General features: G+C 38.6%; 1 protein-coding gene across 17 annotated transcripts in view; it reads left to right on the forward strand.

Annotated features, from left to right (window-relative positions):
* The window catches only part of SH3D19 (SH3 domain containing 19), a 180117-nt gene that overhangs the window by 89521 nt on the left and 73533 nt on the right, over window positions 1-17063 (forward strand). For 14 of the 17 annotated variants that reach the window (XM_082728102.1, XM_082728111.1, XM_082728113.1 and 11 more), the window contains exon 2: window positions 1972-2011. In XM_082728102.1, coding sequence (XP_082584228.1) covers window positions 1972-2011 — 40 coding nt within the window. Of the gene's footprint in view, window positions 1-75; window positions 257-1971; window positions 2012-17063 lie in introns of those variants that run through there. The other 3 variants (XM_082728109.1, XM_082728103.1, XM_082728110.1) reach the window with 3 other exon arrangements.

A 17063-nucleotide genomic window follows, 5' to 3' on the forward strand; every position in this document is an offset into this window, starting at 1 on the left:
AGTGGACACATTCCAGCTGTGCAGATTGGTCATAGCACATCTGCCAATCAGAACAGGCCCTGGAGGGAAGCCCTCAGATGCTGAGTCTTGTTTACACGCATCATAACTCTGTTTCTCCCCTCCTCCTGTGTGTTGTACCACTAGGGAGATTTGGGGGGGAGTTGCTATTCCATGCCTAAATAAACTCTACGAAACTAGGATCCCAGCCACAGCAAATGGTATCCTGGGCAGATTTTTAGCTCATCGTTAGCCACAGGTAAGAGTTGTTGCTTTGTTATATGAGGATAGCTGATCTGCCTCCAGTTTTCCGCTTTGCCTTGAGATATTTTCCTTTTGTTAACAAAACTAGCAGCCTAAAGCTGAAGAAGAGCGATTGAAAAAAATGATTAAAATGCGTGCTATCTTGCTACGACTTTAAATTTTTAGTGCTCCACAAGTGAAAAAAAAAAAATGATGTTTTTATTGAGGGTGGGTAAAACGAAGTTAAATTAAAACAAAAGTTTTCAAAGCGGCAGTAATACGAGGTCACTGTGGAGAGAAACTGGAACCAGAAGCATATTAACATTGTGCTTTTTGAGAGCAGTGTATCTAAAAAAACATGTTTTATTGTGACTCTTCCTACATGTTAGTCTTTCAGAAAACATACTTCTTGTGTACTAACTCCTTGGTTTAGAAAGCATTTCTTTTTCATTATGAACCTATTTAGAAAGAATTGATAAATACATTTAACTGTGTGAATCTTAATGCCTTTTCTTCTGTAGTTCTCCCAAGAAGTTTTATAGTATGTTTTTAGTATCTTTGTGCTGTTCCACAAGCAGTAAAATTAGGGGGAAAATACTTCCTGTCCAGTCTTTGTTTTGCCATTAAATTCTGTATTGTTTGTATTAATTCAGAAGAACTTCAGAAAACTGTATTTTAATAACATTGCATAGGATTTTATTGTGGCTTACACTTTGCTTTCTGTTTTTAGTTTTTCCAAAGCACTGAGACCTTTTCACTTTGTTTATTCTTAAGCATGTACTGAAAAAAAATTATTTGGAGTAAAAAAAAAAGAGACAACCTGTGGATTTTGTAGTCCTTTCTCTATTATACAGTTGTCTTCAGGTTAATTAACAGCCTTTTACAGCAGCCTTCAAAGAGGCACATGTGAAAACTTCAAGCAGCCATGTCCTTGTCTCTTACCCTGTGGCAAAGTTTCTCAGCATCAGCTCTATCGACATTTTGGGTGACATAATTCTTTGTTGTAGGCTGCATTGTAGGATGTCTAACAGCATCACTGCTCTCTACCTACCAGATACCAGTAGGTCTTTCTTCCCCAGTTGTGACAGCCAAAAATGTCTCCAGGCATTGTCAAGTGTCCCCAGGGGAAGGGGGCACTCGTGGTCCAGAATCTCTGCCCTCTATGTAGCACATTACACCTCATTATCAGTGAAATGTTGAAACCCAGCTTCTGAAAAGTTCTGGGCACTAGAGAGTTAAGGATGAGGCTGTCTGGGTCTTAGGGTGTTTGCAGATGTTGCTGTAGCTGACTGCTCATTTTTCCCCCCTCCCTATTCTGTTGGAAGCTTTTGCCAACCATGATTCATGGAATGATTTTTTTGAGCTGAGTAATCTGTGGCTTTTCAGTTTCCTTACTTTCTTTCCTTAGCTAAATTTGTTTGGGTTTTAGCAAAGTGTTTAAAACAGCAAAGATCTTTGAAAATGAAATAATATGTGTAATGATATACTTTCCAAGTAGATGATTTTAACAAACTATAAAAACTTTCCATGCCTGTCTATCTTTGTATCCTTTGTACCTCTTCTGTCAGACAATTCCTTTCAACTCTGATGAACAGCCTCATACAGGGGAAGACACAGCAACCTTTGAACAGTCCTTGGTGAAATCTATGGTATGGCAGCTGGCATTTGAGAACTTCTTTCCCAGAGCTTCTGAAGAGTATTTTGACATGTTACTGTCTCCTTCCTTTACAGATCGCAACGAACGAAATAAACCAGAGCATCGTTCTTCAAGGTATGAGTTTATGGTTTTTAATAATTCTGTATAACACTTCTTATTTGGAAAATATTTGGAGGCAGTTCAAGTATCCCTTATCGAGCTGCTGTATATTTGAATCTTCTGTGGCAGTCAGAGAAGCTTCACAAGGGAAATACTGTTCATTTTCGGAACAGAAATTCTTTATGAAATTATTGACTACTTGATCATTCCTATGAGTGACAGCTAAATCTTTACTCCCCCCAAAATTATCCCTATTTCCTTCCTTTGGTGGTTTATTTTCTTCCCCTTTCTTTGATATTTTTATAAGATATATATATATATATATTTCTTTTTTCTAATTATAAAACTAACATGGGCTCACTGTAGAAATATTTTAAACATTCTTTTTTATATAAAGCATTAAAAAACAAAGCCAAACAGCCTGTCTCCATTAGCTAGAAATAGCTGGTTACTGCTAGAAGTTTGGTGTAATTCTTCTAGTTTTTCTCAGTATCTATGTATTCCAGTCAAATTCTTGAAGTCCTTGTTAGATAGATTCAAAGGCCGGAAAGGCTGTTTCACTTAAGCCCATCACACATACCGAGAGAAGATATATTTCACAAGACCTTCACCAGCACTGAAGAGTATTTTTTAAAATCCTTGTCAAACTTACAGGTGGAAAATGATCTAACTTCTACTCATACACAAAAAGATAGGCCTGTGTTTGTTTTTTTTTTTTTAATCCTAGTTCTATGAAGGATTATAATTCCTTTAATATTATTTTCACATTATTTCACAGTTCATCACTTTTACTTTGCATTTTGTGTTGTGGGAACAGATTAAATGGTAATAATGCATTCACTGGGTTGACTGGGTTAGTAAACCAAACCCTGATGCTTTTAAGGGGCTCCTGGGTGGCTCAGTCATTAAGCATCTGCCTTCGACTCCAGTCATGATCCCAGGATCCTAAGATCAAGCCCCACATCCAGTTCCCCGCTCAGCAGGGAGCCTGCTTCTCCCTCTTCCTCTCCCCCTGCTTGTGTTCTCTCTCTCTCTCTCTCTCGCTTGCTGTCATATGATAAATTTTAAAAACAAAAGACAAAAAAAAACCCCACACAAAAACAAACCCTGATGCTTTTTCAAGGTATCAAAACCAGAATACATTGACCTCAAATGAATAAAAATACAAAGTCTATGAAAACTCCATTAGTTGGGTTCGTCCATTTTGCAGAAATTATTAATCAACATATATCAGTGAGGCCTAATCTGGGAGAAAAATACAGTGGAATATTTGGAATGTAAGGCTGATTTTTTTTCCAGGTATAATTCATATACTTTAAAACACACTCTTCTTGGTGTATGCTTCTATGAGTATTGATAATACATATAGATATGTAACCACCACCACAGTCATAGAAAAGTCTGTGAGACTGATTTTTTTTAATACTTAAAAATAATAACAGAAAAAAGGCAGTGTAAGAGAGAAGACTTTAACTGTGAATGTCATAAAATTGGAATAGTTAAAAAAAAAACACTTTGTATGATAAAATCAGGATCCATAAGACACTGAAGGTTTGGTAAATCAAGCAATAGAAGTTTTAATTAGAACAAATAGAAATCCTTACACTTGGCTCTGAAAGACCAACGGAACATAAGGACATAAGGGAGTTATAACTTAACAGTATGTCTGAAAAAGTCTTGAGGATTTAGTTCTTTGAAAATCTGTTGTGAGCCAAAAATATTAGGTCATTGCCTCCACCTCCCCAAAAATGTGAGCTTCAGTTTATTTATACTAAAAGAAATAGAATGTCCAATAAAAGAAAAGTAGTAGCTCTAGACCATGCTTTTTGATATTCTATCTAATTCTGGATCCATAAGGCCTTGAAAAATTGAAATATGTAGGTGGACTGGTTATGTTGATATCATTGAGGAACTTAAAATAAAGAATAGAGTTCCAGACTCCACTCCAGAGAATCTTACTCAGTAAGTATAGGTGAGTGGGTCCTGGGAATCTGTACAGTAAAGAAGTCCCTCAGTGAGTCTGTTGTGTGGCCATGTTGAGAACCACTAGAATAGAACACAGCAACTGAGTTGAGACTGGGAATATGAAAGAGAAGACTAGGATGGAACTCAAAGTTAAGTCCCAGGAAGACTTGTGAAAAGAGTTTGGTGAATTTTTAGCCTAGGTGTGGAAGTTTGTGGGACAGAAGTAACTGGCTTTGAGCACCTGAAGGGCTGTTATGTAGAAGACTCTAGCATACTTGTTTCTCCTAAAGGCTAGTCTCCACCACCAGAAACCAGGGATCCTTCAAGGAATGACTAATTTCGGGTCTGTGGAGTGGAAAGTACAGGGGAGGTCCAGACTCATGGTGTGACGGGAAGATGGGAAAAGCTCAACTAATGGGTCATACCAAAAAGGCCTAGAACTCAGTTGCAAGAACTTCCTGCTGGTCAAATCTGGGACACTTTGAGTATCAAAAAAAAAAAAAAAAAAACCTTTAAGTGGTAATGGATTCTAACACATTGGGTTTTTAAAAATCCATGCAGAAGAACTTGTAGAATCAGAAAATCATCATTTTATAATTCTTAGTATATTAGTTGATTCAGGCAAGGATCATCAAGTGGCTATTAAAAGTTGGGCAATAAATTGTTGGAGGGATGAATATTCACACACACTGCCTTAAAATTACTTTTAACTACAAAGGGGGAAATGTAACTTTCCAGTGAATAGTTCTGGTGATCTCATTCCTTTTTTTTTTTTTTTTTTTTTTTTTTTTAGGATTTTATTTATTTATTTGACAGACAGAGATCATAAGTAAACAGAGAGAGAGAGAGGAGGAAGCAGGCTCTGTGCTAAGCAGAGAGCCCGATGCGGGGCTCAATCCCAGGGCCCTGATATCACCTGAGCCGAAGGCCGAGGCTTAACCCACTGAACCACCCAGGCGCCCCTGGTGATCTCATTCTTAATCAGGCAGTCAACTTACATATCATCACTAGTGAGACATCCTGACAGTATATGTATATCTATATCGATATAGATATTAGATGTATAGGTAGATATAGATATACATATAGATACCACTGTTGTAGTATTAGTCCTGGCAGAAACAGGTAATGTAATAAAGGTACAAAAAGCCTTAAAAAAGTTCTAGATTAAAAGAGACTGAATTTTTCTTTAACCTGGAATTTTAAAATCCAGATTTCTTTTAAAAAAGGTACTTTGGGGATAATTTAAGAAATTTTAAATATGAATTTTATTTTAAATAATATTTTATTAATAAAACTTTTCTTTGGGATATTTAAAAGTTGTTATGTGAGAGAATGTCCTTATTCTTAAGAGATATACACAAAAGTAATAGAGATAATGTAGTCTTATGTTTGCACAATAACTCTCAGATGATTTATGAGTAAATAAAAAAGCAAGAGGTAGAACTGCAGAAACAGGAAAATAGTAATAATTGGTGAATAGATGACAAGCTTATGGGCGTTAATTGTGCTGTTCCTTCAACTTTTGTATGGACTTGAAATTTGCAAAATAAAAAGCAGCAGTGGAAGCAACGGTTCTGTGTTCCATCGAGTCCCAGAGGGCAGAATGTGCATCCGTGGGTGGAAGTTGAAAAGGGTTGTATTTCTGCACAGTGTGAGGAAGGAATGCCTACCCTATCTGGTCAAAGATGGAACAGGTTACTCTGTAAGGGAGCATTGCCAAGCAAAAGCTAGATAAGCTAGTGTGGGGAGTAAAAAGATTCATACATGGCTAAATTATTATTCTAGACGGTTCTAGCACTTCATTCATTCAGTAGCTCATAGGTATTTGTTGAGAGGCCCTAATCTGGGCTCAGGGTACCACAGAAAATAAGAAAAAGTCTCCAGGGGCTTGGAGCATAGAGCGCCCATTGTCTGGGATTCATACTCCCAATCTCAGCCCATTTACTCGAAAGTCAACCTCCCGGTCCTCATCGCTGGACTTAGGCACTGCTAGTGGTAATCTTCAGGTTATTTGGAAAGTATTTTATCTTTGACCTCTAATTTAAATTTTCAGATTCTCAAGGACCGTGCTCCTAGTCTTGGTAACCTTAGCACTTAGTATAGTGCCTGGTCCATGATAAGCACTTAATAAATAAATGCTTGTCGGATAAATGACAATTATTGTTCAAAGAGCTAAGGGAAATGCCAGTGTCCTTCCTTTGCAAATTGGGAGGAATCTGACTGTCAAAAGCTCACCAGTAACTGTTATTGACTATGTTTGTTACAGTACAGCAAGGAGTAATGCCCTAATAAGAAAGAAGAAATGTTTTTGCAGGAAGGACCATTGTGTGCTGTGCAGGGGGTCTGCTGAGATTGGCCGTGACCTGTTGTCCCCCAGCTAGTCTCAGCCGTGCAGGGCTACCTCACCAGACCCATGTTGTGTCTGCAGATTCATACCTGCTGCATCAGCGGAGCAGAAAGAAGAGAATATAAACAGAAACCCCTTAATTTTGGTATTTTTGTTGGTTCTCTGCAGTCCACTCATTGGGCAGTAAGAATAGTGGGCTCACTGCCCAGCAAGGATGAGAGAGATGTGTTTCTTTTGTTTGTATTTTTATAAGGCTGGACACTCATATAGCTTTCCCAGTGACAAGTGAATAAACCTGGGATGTCTGCCTTTCATTTCATTGCTGATAGAAGGAAAGCATAACTCTTGACAAGTTAAAGGGAGAATTTAATCAGGTATAGGTTAACACTAAGATCTCAAGCTAAAAAAATACTGCTCAAGCGTCTGTAAAAGGTTTGATGGGTGTTTTTTGATTCATTTGTTTTTATGTTGGCATTCAAAAAATCTGCCTGTTGCTGATTGAGTTCTTTTGTCTTAGATTTTTTTTTTAAGATTTTTATTTATTTGACAGATCACAAGTAGACAGAGAGGCAGGCAGAGAGAGACAGAGAGGGAGAAGAGGGAGCAGGCTCCCCACTGGGCAGAGAGCCCGATGAGGGCTTGATCCCAGGACCTTGAGATCTTGACCTGAGCCGAAGGCAGAGGCTTTAACCCACTGAGCCGCCCAGGTGCCCCGCTTGAGTTCTCTTGAAGTCAGAAATACCTGAATTCTTGTCTTTGCCTTGTTAGTTTAAATATATCATTTACCAAATTGATGTCCCATGGAACATTCTTATGTAGGATATTAATCAGTATACAAGAAATAAATACCCATGCACAAAAAAGCCCATGAAATGGTGAGTTAAAACAAAATTAGACAAATTTCTTTGCTGGGATTCCACTAAGAGTCTTTGATACACTAAAGTGCATTCTAAAACTCCAAGGGAGAGATTTACACTACAGGATTTAAAAAATTTGTTTGCGGTTGTAACTTCTTTTCCCAGACACAGCTATTAATAACATCTAGAAAAATGTGCTCTGAAATGACATTTTGGGAAAACTAATTGAGAGGGAAGTAGAGCTAAAGATAATAAAGAAAGTTAAGCCCTATGGCAATAGTGCCAGGAATGGAAAATTAGGAGCTCTTTTTGCTACCCTACCAGCTCTGAATAATAGATCCCAATGACTCATGGGGCTGAAAACCCAGCTACTTTGTCTTAAATTTTTTACCTACTACAAGGAAATAATTTACAGCAGCCAAAAGAAAAAAAAAAAGGCATTGAAATAAGAACCTTAAATCTACTTTTTCAAAAATTATCACTTGAATCTTTGTCTTCCTGAAGCCTTCTGAAAACGATGTTATAACCCCCTTTGATAACTATTCTTAAAATTCCATGAAATTTCAGAAAAATCACAAAAACATTGTTTAACTCAACAAAATGACTCTGAAATTTATGAGGAAGAGCAAGAATAACCAAGGCAGTTTTGAAGTTCCAGAGAGAGAGGTTCACTCCTGCAAGTAATTAAGACAGTGTTTTGTCAGTAAACAGAAGTACAGGTCGAGGGAACAGACAGAATAGAGTCCACACAGACATAGGTGGATACATACAGTTCTAGAGGCAGCGTTCAGATGACGGGGGAAATGGACATGTAAGCAGATGGTCCAGCAACAATTGACAATCCATATTTTTATTTTATTTTATTTTTTAAGATTTTATTTATTTATTTGACAGAGAGAGAAATCACAAGTAGGCAGAGAGGCAGGCAGAGAGAGAGAGGGGGAAGCAGGCTCTCTGCTGAGCAGAGAGCCCGATGTGGGACTCAATCCTAGAACGTTGAGATCGTGACCTGAGCCAAAGGCAAGGGCTTTAACCCACTGAGCCACCCAGGCACCTGACAATCCATATTTTTAAAAAAACTCAGATGGAATTTGTTTTATCATATGAGGTAGAATCTAAATACATAGAAGTCCAAAAATGAAAGTGAAAAATTTTGAAGAAATATATGAGAATATTTTTATTATCTTGGAGCTGGGAATGAGTTCTTGAACAAGACTCAACAAGTACCACAAAGAAGATTGGTAAATTTAACTGTGAAAAGTTAAACTAGCAGTGGGGAGGGGCAGAGAGAGAGGGAGAAACAGGCTCCCTTCTGAGCAGGGAGCTCAATGTGGGGCTGGATCTTAAGACCCTGGGATCATGACCCTAGCAGAAGGTAGGTGTGCTTAACCAACTGACTGAGCCACCCAGGCGCCCTCCTGTAGCTTGTTTACTTGAAGCCTAGTTTATTGCTTTGTGGATTTTTATCTCATTTTGTCACTTAAGAGTTACATAAGTAATACATGTGAAAACATTTCTTAGTAGTACAGAAACCTGGTAGCTGCTTTTATTCCATAGGCAACTATTATTAAGAGTCTAGTGGTTCAGGGGCACCTGGGTGGTACAGTTGGTCAGGCATCTGACACTTGATTTAGGCACAGGTCTTGATCTCAGGGTTCTGGGTTGGAGCCCATGTGGGACTCCAGGTTTCTCCCCACTATGTATGCATGGGTCTCAAATAAATAAATAAATAAATAAATAAATAATAAATAAATAAACATTCTTTTTGAAAAGAGAATCTAGTGGTTCAGTGTTTAGCCTAGTCTGCTTTCTATGTGTATATGTATAGTATACATTCAAATTATATTTAGAATAAACAAGGATGTGTGTGTATAGTAAATGTGTATATATATATTCATATATGTATATATTTATGCAAACTTTCCCTTTTCACTTACTGTATTTTAGGAAGTTTTACCATGTCACTTTCTACTTCATTATTTTTTAAACAGCTTAATAGAATTTTCTAAGGTAATATATTATTATTTATTTAATCCATCCTTTATTGATAGCGTTTGGGTTGCTTATCAATAGCATAGCAGAAGTGCTTTGTCATAAACACTTTTTTTTTTTTAAGATTTTATTTATTTGAGGGATGCCTGGGTGGCTCAGTTGGTTAAGCGGCTGCCTGCAGCTCAGGTCATGATTCCAGAGTCCTGGGATCAAGTCCTGCATCGGGCTCCTTGCTCGGTGGGGAACCTGCTTCTCCCTCTGCCTCTGCTGCCACTCTGCCTGCCTGTGCTCTCTCTCTCTCTGACAAATAAATAAATAAAATCTTAAGAAAAAAAAAAAAGAAAAAATACAAATATTTTATTTATTTGAGAGAAAGCACAAGGTGGGGTCAGGAAGAAGCAGTCTCCCCACTGAGCGAGGAGCCTGTTGAGGGTTTCAGTCCCAAGACCCTGGGTTCATGACCTGAGCCAAAGGTAGCCACTTAATTGACTGAGCCACCCAAGTGCCCTGAAATAAACATCTTTATGTTCACATCTTGTGCATACATGTGTAAGATGTATACACATCTCTGTTGTTTATTTTAAGATAAATTTTTAAAAAGTTTTTATTTATTTATTTGAGTGAGAAAGAGAGAGAGAGCAAGAGCATGAACCATGGGGAAGGGCAGAGGGACAAGCAGACTCCCCACTGAGCAGGGAGCCCGATGCGGGATTCGGTCCAAGGACCCAGGGATCCTGATCTGAGCTGAAGGCAGAGCCACCCAGGTGCCCTAAGGTAGATTTTCTTTCTTCAAGTTTCTCTTGAACTCTTACTCTCATTCATAATTATCTTAAGTCTTGAAAATTTACATACCCTACATTTCTGTTTTCATCCTGAATCTCAGATTGCTTCATGATGGTTTGGTGTCACTCCAGATTCAGCAAGGGCCTCACTTCCACATCATTTGGCCTGAAATGTCACCCCACACAGGGAGAGACTCAAACTAAACATGCAGTAGGTCAGTACATTCAGCATTCATAATTGATGATGGTAAAAATCAGCAACCCCTTTATTGCTAAGAATTTGGAAGAGTCTTGGTTCTCTGCATTGGTACCCTGTTGACAAAGATGTTGAGGATTTTACTTGACCCTTTACCATCATCACATTATGGCTTAAATAGATTAGCTAGAAGCAAAAGATTTAACTTGTTTTTGATCTTCTCCTTTCTAAAATGTTTGTTAAAATGTCATGCTCTGCTGGGCTTAGTTTAACTACTATAATTCTGTAGCATTTCCCTGCCCATATGTTTTGATTCCTGTACCTCTATAAACTATAGCTTGTGTGTAATTACTTTGTGGCATTATGTTTTCTAAGCTCTAAGAGAAGCATTACTTCTGTTGTAGCATCTATAAATGCTATAAACGAGGTGAAAAATTAAAGTGTATGCAGATTTTTTTGGGGGGTGGTGGATCTTTTTTCAGTGAGAAATGTGATTCTACAGAGAATCATTCTACAGAGAATGTACATTTATTATGTTGTTGTGGTTTTAAGCAACGTGACGTTAGCATTTGCCCCCAGAGTGATGAGCATGAAAATGAAGCATTTATATGGTTTATCAGTTAGGTAATTGAAAAGTTTTATCAGCTGGCCTACCACTGCCATAGTACTTAGTGTGGGGGCTTCTCTGAGGTTGTTTCGAATTAAACTGTCAGCAGGCAGTTAGCTTGGGAACAGCTGCTTGTCCTGTATTCATTACTTTTTCTCAGGATGGGCATGCATGGCTACCCATTTCTCAGCACTCCAAGGAGGGAATGAAATGCCTAGACCTTCCACTTTTTCATTCTAATTCATTTCTCTCTTCCCCTTGGGTTAGTTACATTTTATATGCATCCTTTATTTTTCTGCAGTGTAATTTAGAAGCACTTATTTACATAGTTCTACAGCATCTATGAAAAATGGCCTTTAGTAGAATGAACTTTGTATACGTCTTTGTAGATTCAGTATGTTCCTAGGTTATGGTTCTACCCCAGCTAATAAATATCCTCATACAGCTGGACTTCAGTTTTTAATTGAAATATCTCCCCTTAGTGGCACAGTATATATCACATTCTTCAAGAGCATTGATTAGGACTATAAACCACAGACACGTACTACCTAATTCCTGGTAGAATCTTTGTGCACACAGTATTGCTACACAGTCACTCAGTATCCCAGTCACCTCCTATCTCATTAATAGTTAACGGCTATTGATCCAAATTCATTCTGTTCTTACACACCAAACCCTTCTCAAACCAGAAATCAGGCCTTGTCCAAAAAATATAATTTCAAGGTTGGGGGCTTCCCTTTTGACTACATCCTCCTCTAGATAATAAATCAGGTAGAAATCAAGTTTTTGTCACTTTGGTTCTCGTTTGAGCTGTAGAGGACCTCTGCAAAGATGCACAGTGGACTTGCCCACCCTTGTGCAACACTTTGAACTAAGTGTAGTAGAAAGGAGACAGGTGTGCCCAAGAACAACTCACGTGTCTGTCTCTCCTTTCGGAAAGGAGGGTTGAGAATCAGTACCCTCCGGAAGTTAAGAAATTACAAGAATAAAGGGAAAATGTTGGTTATCTGATTGTCTGAAGGATTAGATTATGTCTAAAATACAAACATGACTTCCATTGTAAACTGGTTTCCTGTAGATAGTCTTGTCCCTGGCCCACTGCCTTATCCAGGGATGACAAGCAGGACTTAAAGGTCAGCCCTCTTTGTTCCCCAGTAGTTTCTCTCTGGTTACAGATTCTAAAGAGAAGTTCCAAGTAGAAAAAATTCTTATTAGGACTATACTGTTCAAAATTTTTCCATGTTGTGAATTCCAATATTTAACACCATTGTTTTTTTTTCCCCAATGAAATTGCATTCATTTGTTCTGATTATAAAGCAGATTATGTTCATGATAGAAAATCTGGGGGAAAATAAGTATATAAAAGAAAAAAATCGGGGCGCCTGGGTGGCTCAGTGGGTTAAGCCGCTGCCTTCGGCTCAGGTCATGATCCCAGGGTCCTCTGCTCAGCAGGGAGCCTGCTTCCTCCTCTCTCTCTGCCTGCCTCTCTGCCTGCTTGTCATCTCTCTCTGTCAAATAAATAAATAAATAAAATCTTAAAAAAAAAAAAGAAAAAAGAAAAAAATCTATAATCCCTCCTCATAGTTAATCACTTACATTTTCAATTTTTTTTCTGGTTTGCATCTTTTCAAAGAGACACTAATTTTAACATAGAGGCTCATGAGTACACTGCTCCATAAAATTATTTTTATTTAACATTATATCATGAAATGTTCCCATTTCACTAAACTTAGAAATTATGATTAAAACTTGTACTACAGGGATGCCTGGGTAGCTCAGTGGGTTAAGTTTCTGTCTTCGGCTCAGGTCATGATCTCAGGGTCCTGGGATCAAGCTCCACATCAGGCTGTCTGCTCAGCAGGGAGCCTGCTTCCCCCTGCCTCTCTCTCTCTGCCTGCTTGTGATCTCTGTCAAATAAATTTTAAAAATCTTAAAAAAAAAACTTGTACTACAAAATAATAAATTTTTATTTTAGAAAGTTTATTTTATTTTATTTTTTAAAGATTTCATTTATTTATTTGACAGAGAGTGAGAGAGGGAACACAAGCAGGGGGAGTGGAAGAGAGAGAAGCAGGCTTTGCACTGAACAGGGAGCCTGATTTGGGGCTTGATCCCAAGATCCTGGGATCATGACCTGAGCTGAAGGCAGATGCTTAACAGCTGAGCCATCCAGCCCCCCCACCCCCCAAATTTTACTTTTAAAAAGAAAAGAATTAAAATTACTCGTAGTCCAACCACTGAATGCTAACTTGGTAAATTGATGGTTGTCTTTTTTTTCTGTGCGCATGTGATTTTATATAATATATAATTTAAAAATACATACATATATATGTATGTAATAATATTGTTGCATACTGTTTATCAGAAAAAAATAGTTTACAAAATTTTCCTAGGATATGATTTTTAATGGTATTTCATCAGGTACGTATTTCCTATTGTTAGACATTTTGGTTCTTTCTAATTTCTTGCTATTATTAACAGTACTATGATTAAGATTCTTTTTTTTTTCTTTTAAAAGAGTTTATTTATTTGACAGGGATCACAAGTAGAGAGGTGGCGGGTGGGGGAGAAGCAGGCTCCCTGCTGAGCAGAGAGTCCCATGCGGGGCTCAATCCCAGGACCCTGAGATCATGACCTTAACCAAAGGCAGAGGCTTAACCTACTGAGCCACCCAGGCACCCCAATGTGATTAAGATTCTTAAACCTGCATTCTTACAGACCATCACAGATTAACCCTTTGTGATAAATTCCTAGCAGTGGAATTAATAGATTAAAATTAGTGGAAAAAAAACATTTTAAGATTTTTCTTAGTACTACCAAATTGCTCAGAAAAGGGTTTCGTTCTCACCAGGGCTAAAGATCACTGGCCCTGCATTGTTGTGAATGAGTCAGAAGAAAATAAACACTAAGAATTTTGCTTCTTTCAATTGAACTCATTTTTCTGTTAGGATACTTAGGTTTTGTTAAGCATACCCATTTCTGTAAGCTTTATTTTAGGCCCCAAATAATACTTTCCAAAGGAGTCTTGTACTAATCCCCAGACTCTGGAGATCCCCTTACCCAGAGCCTCTCAGAGGCCCATCCAAGGGCATTCGGGGCTGAGAGTACCTGGATTTGAGGTGTAGACGTCAATGTTCATATCTCTTGAGCCTGTATCTGAAATCGGGAATATCTGTGTTCAAGTTTGGGGAACCTTTTAGGGTACTCCAAATTGAACTTCTAAATACACCTTTTTAGTTATTTAGGCTCTGTTCATACTCGTAGAATCATTCAGAAAGGCTGTGGAATAGAAGGTAACGTGTTTGGGTTCAGACATAGGTTCTGCTGAGTTAGAATCCAGCTTTCCCACCCAGGAGCTGGGTTCCCTTGGGCAGGTTCTTATTTTTCTGTACTGGTTTCCTCATCTATTCATGGGTCTAACGGGTCTAATAATACCTGTTCCCTAGGGTTATTACAATGATTATTTAGTTGCTGTAACAGTTAATGTTTAGTCAAAAAGACAGAACCCATAGGAGATGTATATGTATCAAGAGGTTAATTTGCAGATAATCGGCTTGTGTGATTATGAAGGCTGGCCAGGCAAGTCAGACACCCACAGAGTAGATCTCCTCCAAGCACAGGCTGGACCTTAGTGCATAGACTGAAGCTGCTCTCCACAAGCAGGTTTTCTTCAGAGAAGTCTCCATTTTGCTCTTAAGGCCTCTCGGCTGAATCAGGCCCACTCAGATTCTCTAGGATAATTGCTCATACTTAAAGTCAACGGATTATTAACTTTAATCACATCCACACAGGACCTACACCGCAGCACGTAAATTAATGTTTGAATAACCAGAGACTGTAGCCTAGCCTAGCTGACACATAACATTGGCCATCACAGTTGCTTTGGATCTCGGTTAAGCAGATGAAACTCACCTGGATAGGTGTTTCATTGTTCTTTCTGCTTTTCAAGATCAGCACTCTTCAAGGGTCTTTCATCCAGCAGTTCTTTCTGAGAGATCTGTTTGTTAAGTTTATCTATTTTGTCCTAAGTAACTGTGCAGTTACATTAATTGTTACCCTAGAGAGTTCTTCATGCCAGAGCCCTGGTGTCTGGTCACACAGGAGTCTACCCAGGAACATAACCTAGCCTCTGTGGAAACCTCCTAACCTGGACAGCATCTGCCCTTGACACCACGAGGCGCGGTGGTGAGGGGGAGTAACTTACTGTAGTGTGTTTGCGGTGCAGCCAGCCTGCGCTGGCACCTCTGAGAACTGTCTCCCTGTGAGCGCGTTTCCACGTGGCCCTGCCCTCTTTGGCCGTAGCTGATGGACTTCTGACCTATATGCTGTGATCATCAACTTGTTTCTCTTGAAATTTTAGACCAAAGACAGAGCTGAGAGCCAGGATTTCTGGACTTTGAAAATTACTTAGATTTGGGCTCGGCGGGATGTACTTCCTGATGAATACTGCCGTGTATGCTGGTGAACAAGCAATGAGAGTCCCACTGTAGCAGATGCAAGGAGTAAAGCAGCGACGGTGTGGACGCTGTTTGTGGGGATTCCTAAGATACCTTACATCCTCATAGTTTAAACCTCTTTTATTTAATTTGAGTTTAAAGGCAGTTCAGTTGCTTTTAAGCTCACGAGATATTCTAATACCATTAGAAGATACAACAAGAACAGTGTTGAAACTTAGAAATGAAAATTACATAGTTAGCACACATTGGCTTGAGGACTTTCCCAGACAATAGCCTTGATTTTAGGATTTATTTCCACATAGGTGAGGGCACCGTGAATATATTTAAAAAACAGAGCAGAGTAGTACTTTGTAAGGTATTTATGTACACACCAAATCCCATGTAGTATGGTGCATGAAAAGGGAAATACATTGCTTGTCTTATGAAAACTGACAAACCAGATCTGTGCCTCAGTGAGTAACAGAGGTCTCTATCGTTCTTGTCTTCTTCCACCAGCCAAAGGAAAAAACTCCCTAATATGGGACCTACTCAAGCAACACAAAATACATCTAGATCCATGAATTTCCAGACATTTGTTTGCATATACTTCTTGACATACTACATATCATAAATAAATCCCCAAAGTGATGGAAGTCTTAAATCATTTTCTAATACTTTTCAAGACACCTCCTCCCTTCCTCCACTACCACTTCTGATTTAAATCTTCCAGTCTTGGGTTGTGTGGTGAAAGAGAGCAAGTTCTCAAGGTTTCTTGGTAACTAATCCACGGTTCTTGCTTGCATAAGTGTTTTGTGTATGTGTGTTTTCCCCATCAGCATTTGGTTGTAGGTGACCTTTTTGTGAAGTAGTGAGGCATGGTAGCTAAGACCTCCAGCTCTAGAGCCAGACTGTCCAAGTTTAAATCAAGTCTTGGTCACAAGCTGTGAGACCTTGGTCATTTAAATTATAAACACCTTTTTTCCAATTGGTAAATCTGGGATATAAATAGGACCTACCACTAGGAGTGGGTGTGTTGATCAAGAGAGTTGAAAGACGTGAAAAATTAGAGCAACACTCAGTCAGGTTTCATGGTCATTATTCCCAGAATGCATCAGTTACCACATCTAACTCCCTTCCCTCCAAGTTAGATTAAGTGATTGATTCTTATTAAGTAGAACTGAAATTGGGATCTTGGTATTTTCTTAAGTTTGATATTAAAAAATTTTAGTATAGTGGGTAAAAGAGATCCAATCCAGTAATGTCATATTAGAGATGAGGAAATTTGTACCAAGAGATACGACTGTGCTCACAAGTGAGTAGTGACAGGGCTGAGACCAGATCTCACTCCTCCAAACTCTTCACACAGTCCACTCGCTGTATCTGACCACCATTAAAGGGACCCTTGGCCTAAGTCCTTCATTCTTTGTGAATTTACTTGTAGTCTTAATGAAACAGGTGCTTTCTGTACAAGGGTAGGTCACCTCTTACTTCTCCCTGGCCTTTTACTTGCATACAGAAGAGACTTGATCTCAGTATTTAAATAAAATACTACCCTTTCTTACTCTTAAACAGTGATTGTTGATTCTCAACAAAGCCTTCAGATCTCTCACAGATTTGTTCTGCTTAATCCTGAGGGAAAATCACAAATTATATTTGTGTTAGGCCTGATGTTGGAAGAATCATGACTAAAAAAATAACATCTCCATGAAACATTGAGGAATGCAAATTTGACATCAAACAGATGTATTGGGGGTTTCTGTACGATGACATATTTGAAAGTGGGATTCACTAATACTCAACAAATAGTTGTATGTGGTAAGCACTCTACAAGGCACTGAGGTAGTTTATACTAAATCCAGGGAAACGGAACCCTAAAAAATAA

The sequence above is a fragment of the Mustela nivalis genome (genome assembly GCF_964662115.1).
Source record: "Mustela nivalis genome assembly, chromosome: 4".
Taxonomy (NCBI): domain Eukaryota; kingdom Metazoa; phylum Chordata; class Mammalia; order Carnivora; family Mustelidae; genus Mustela; species Mustela nivalis.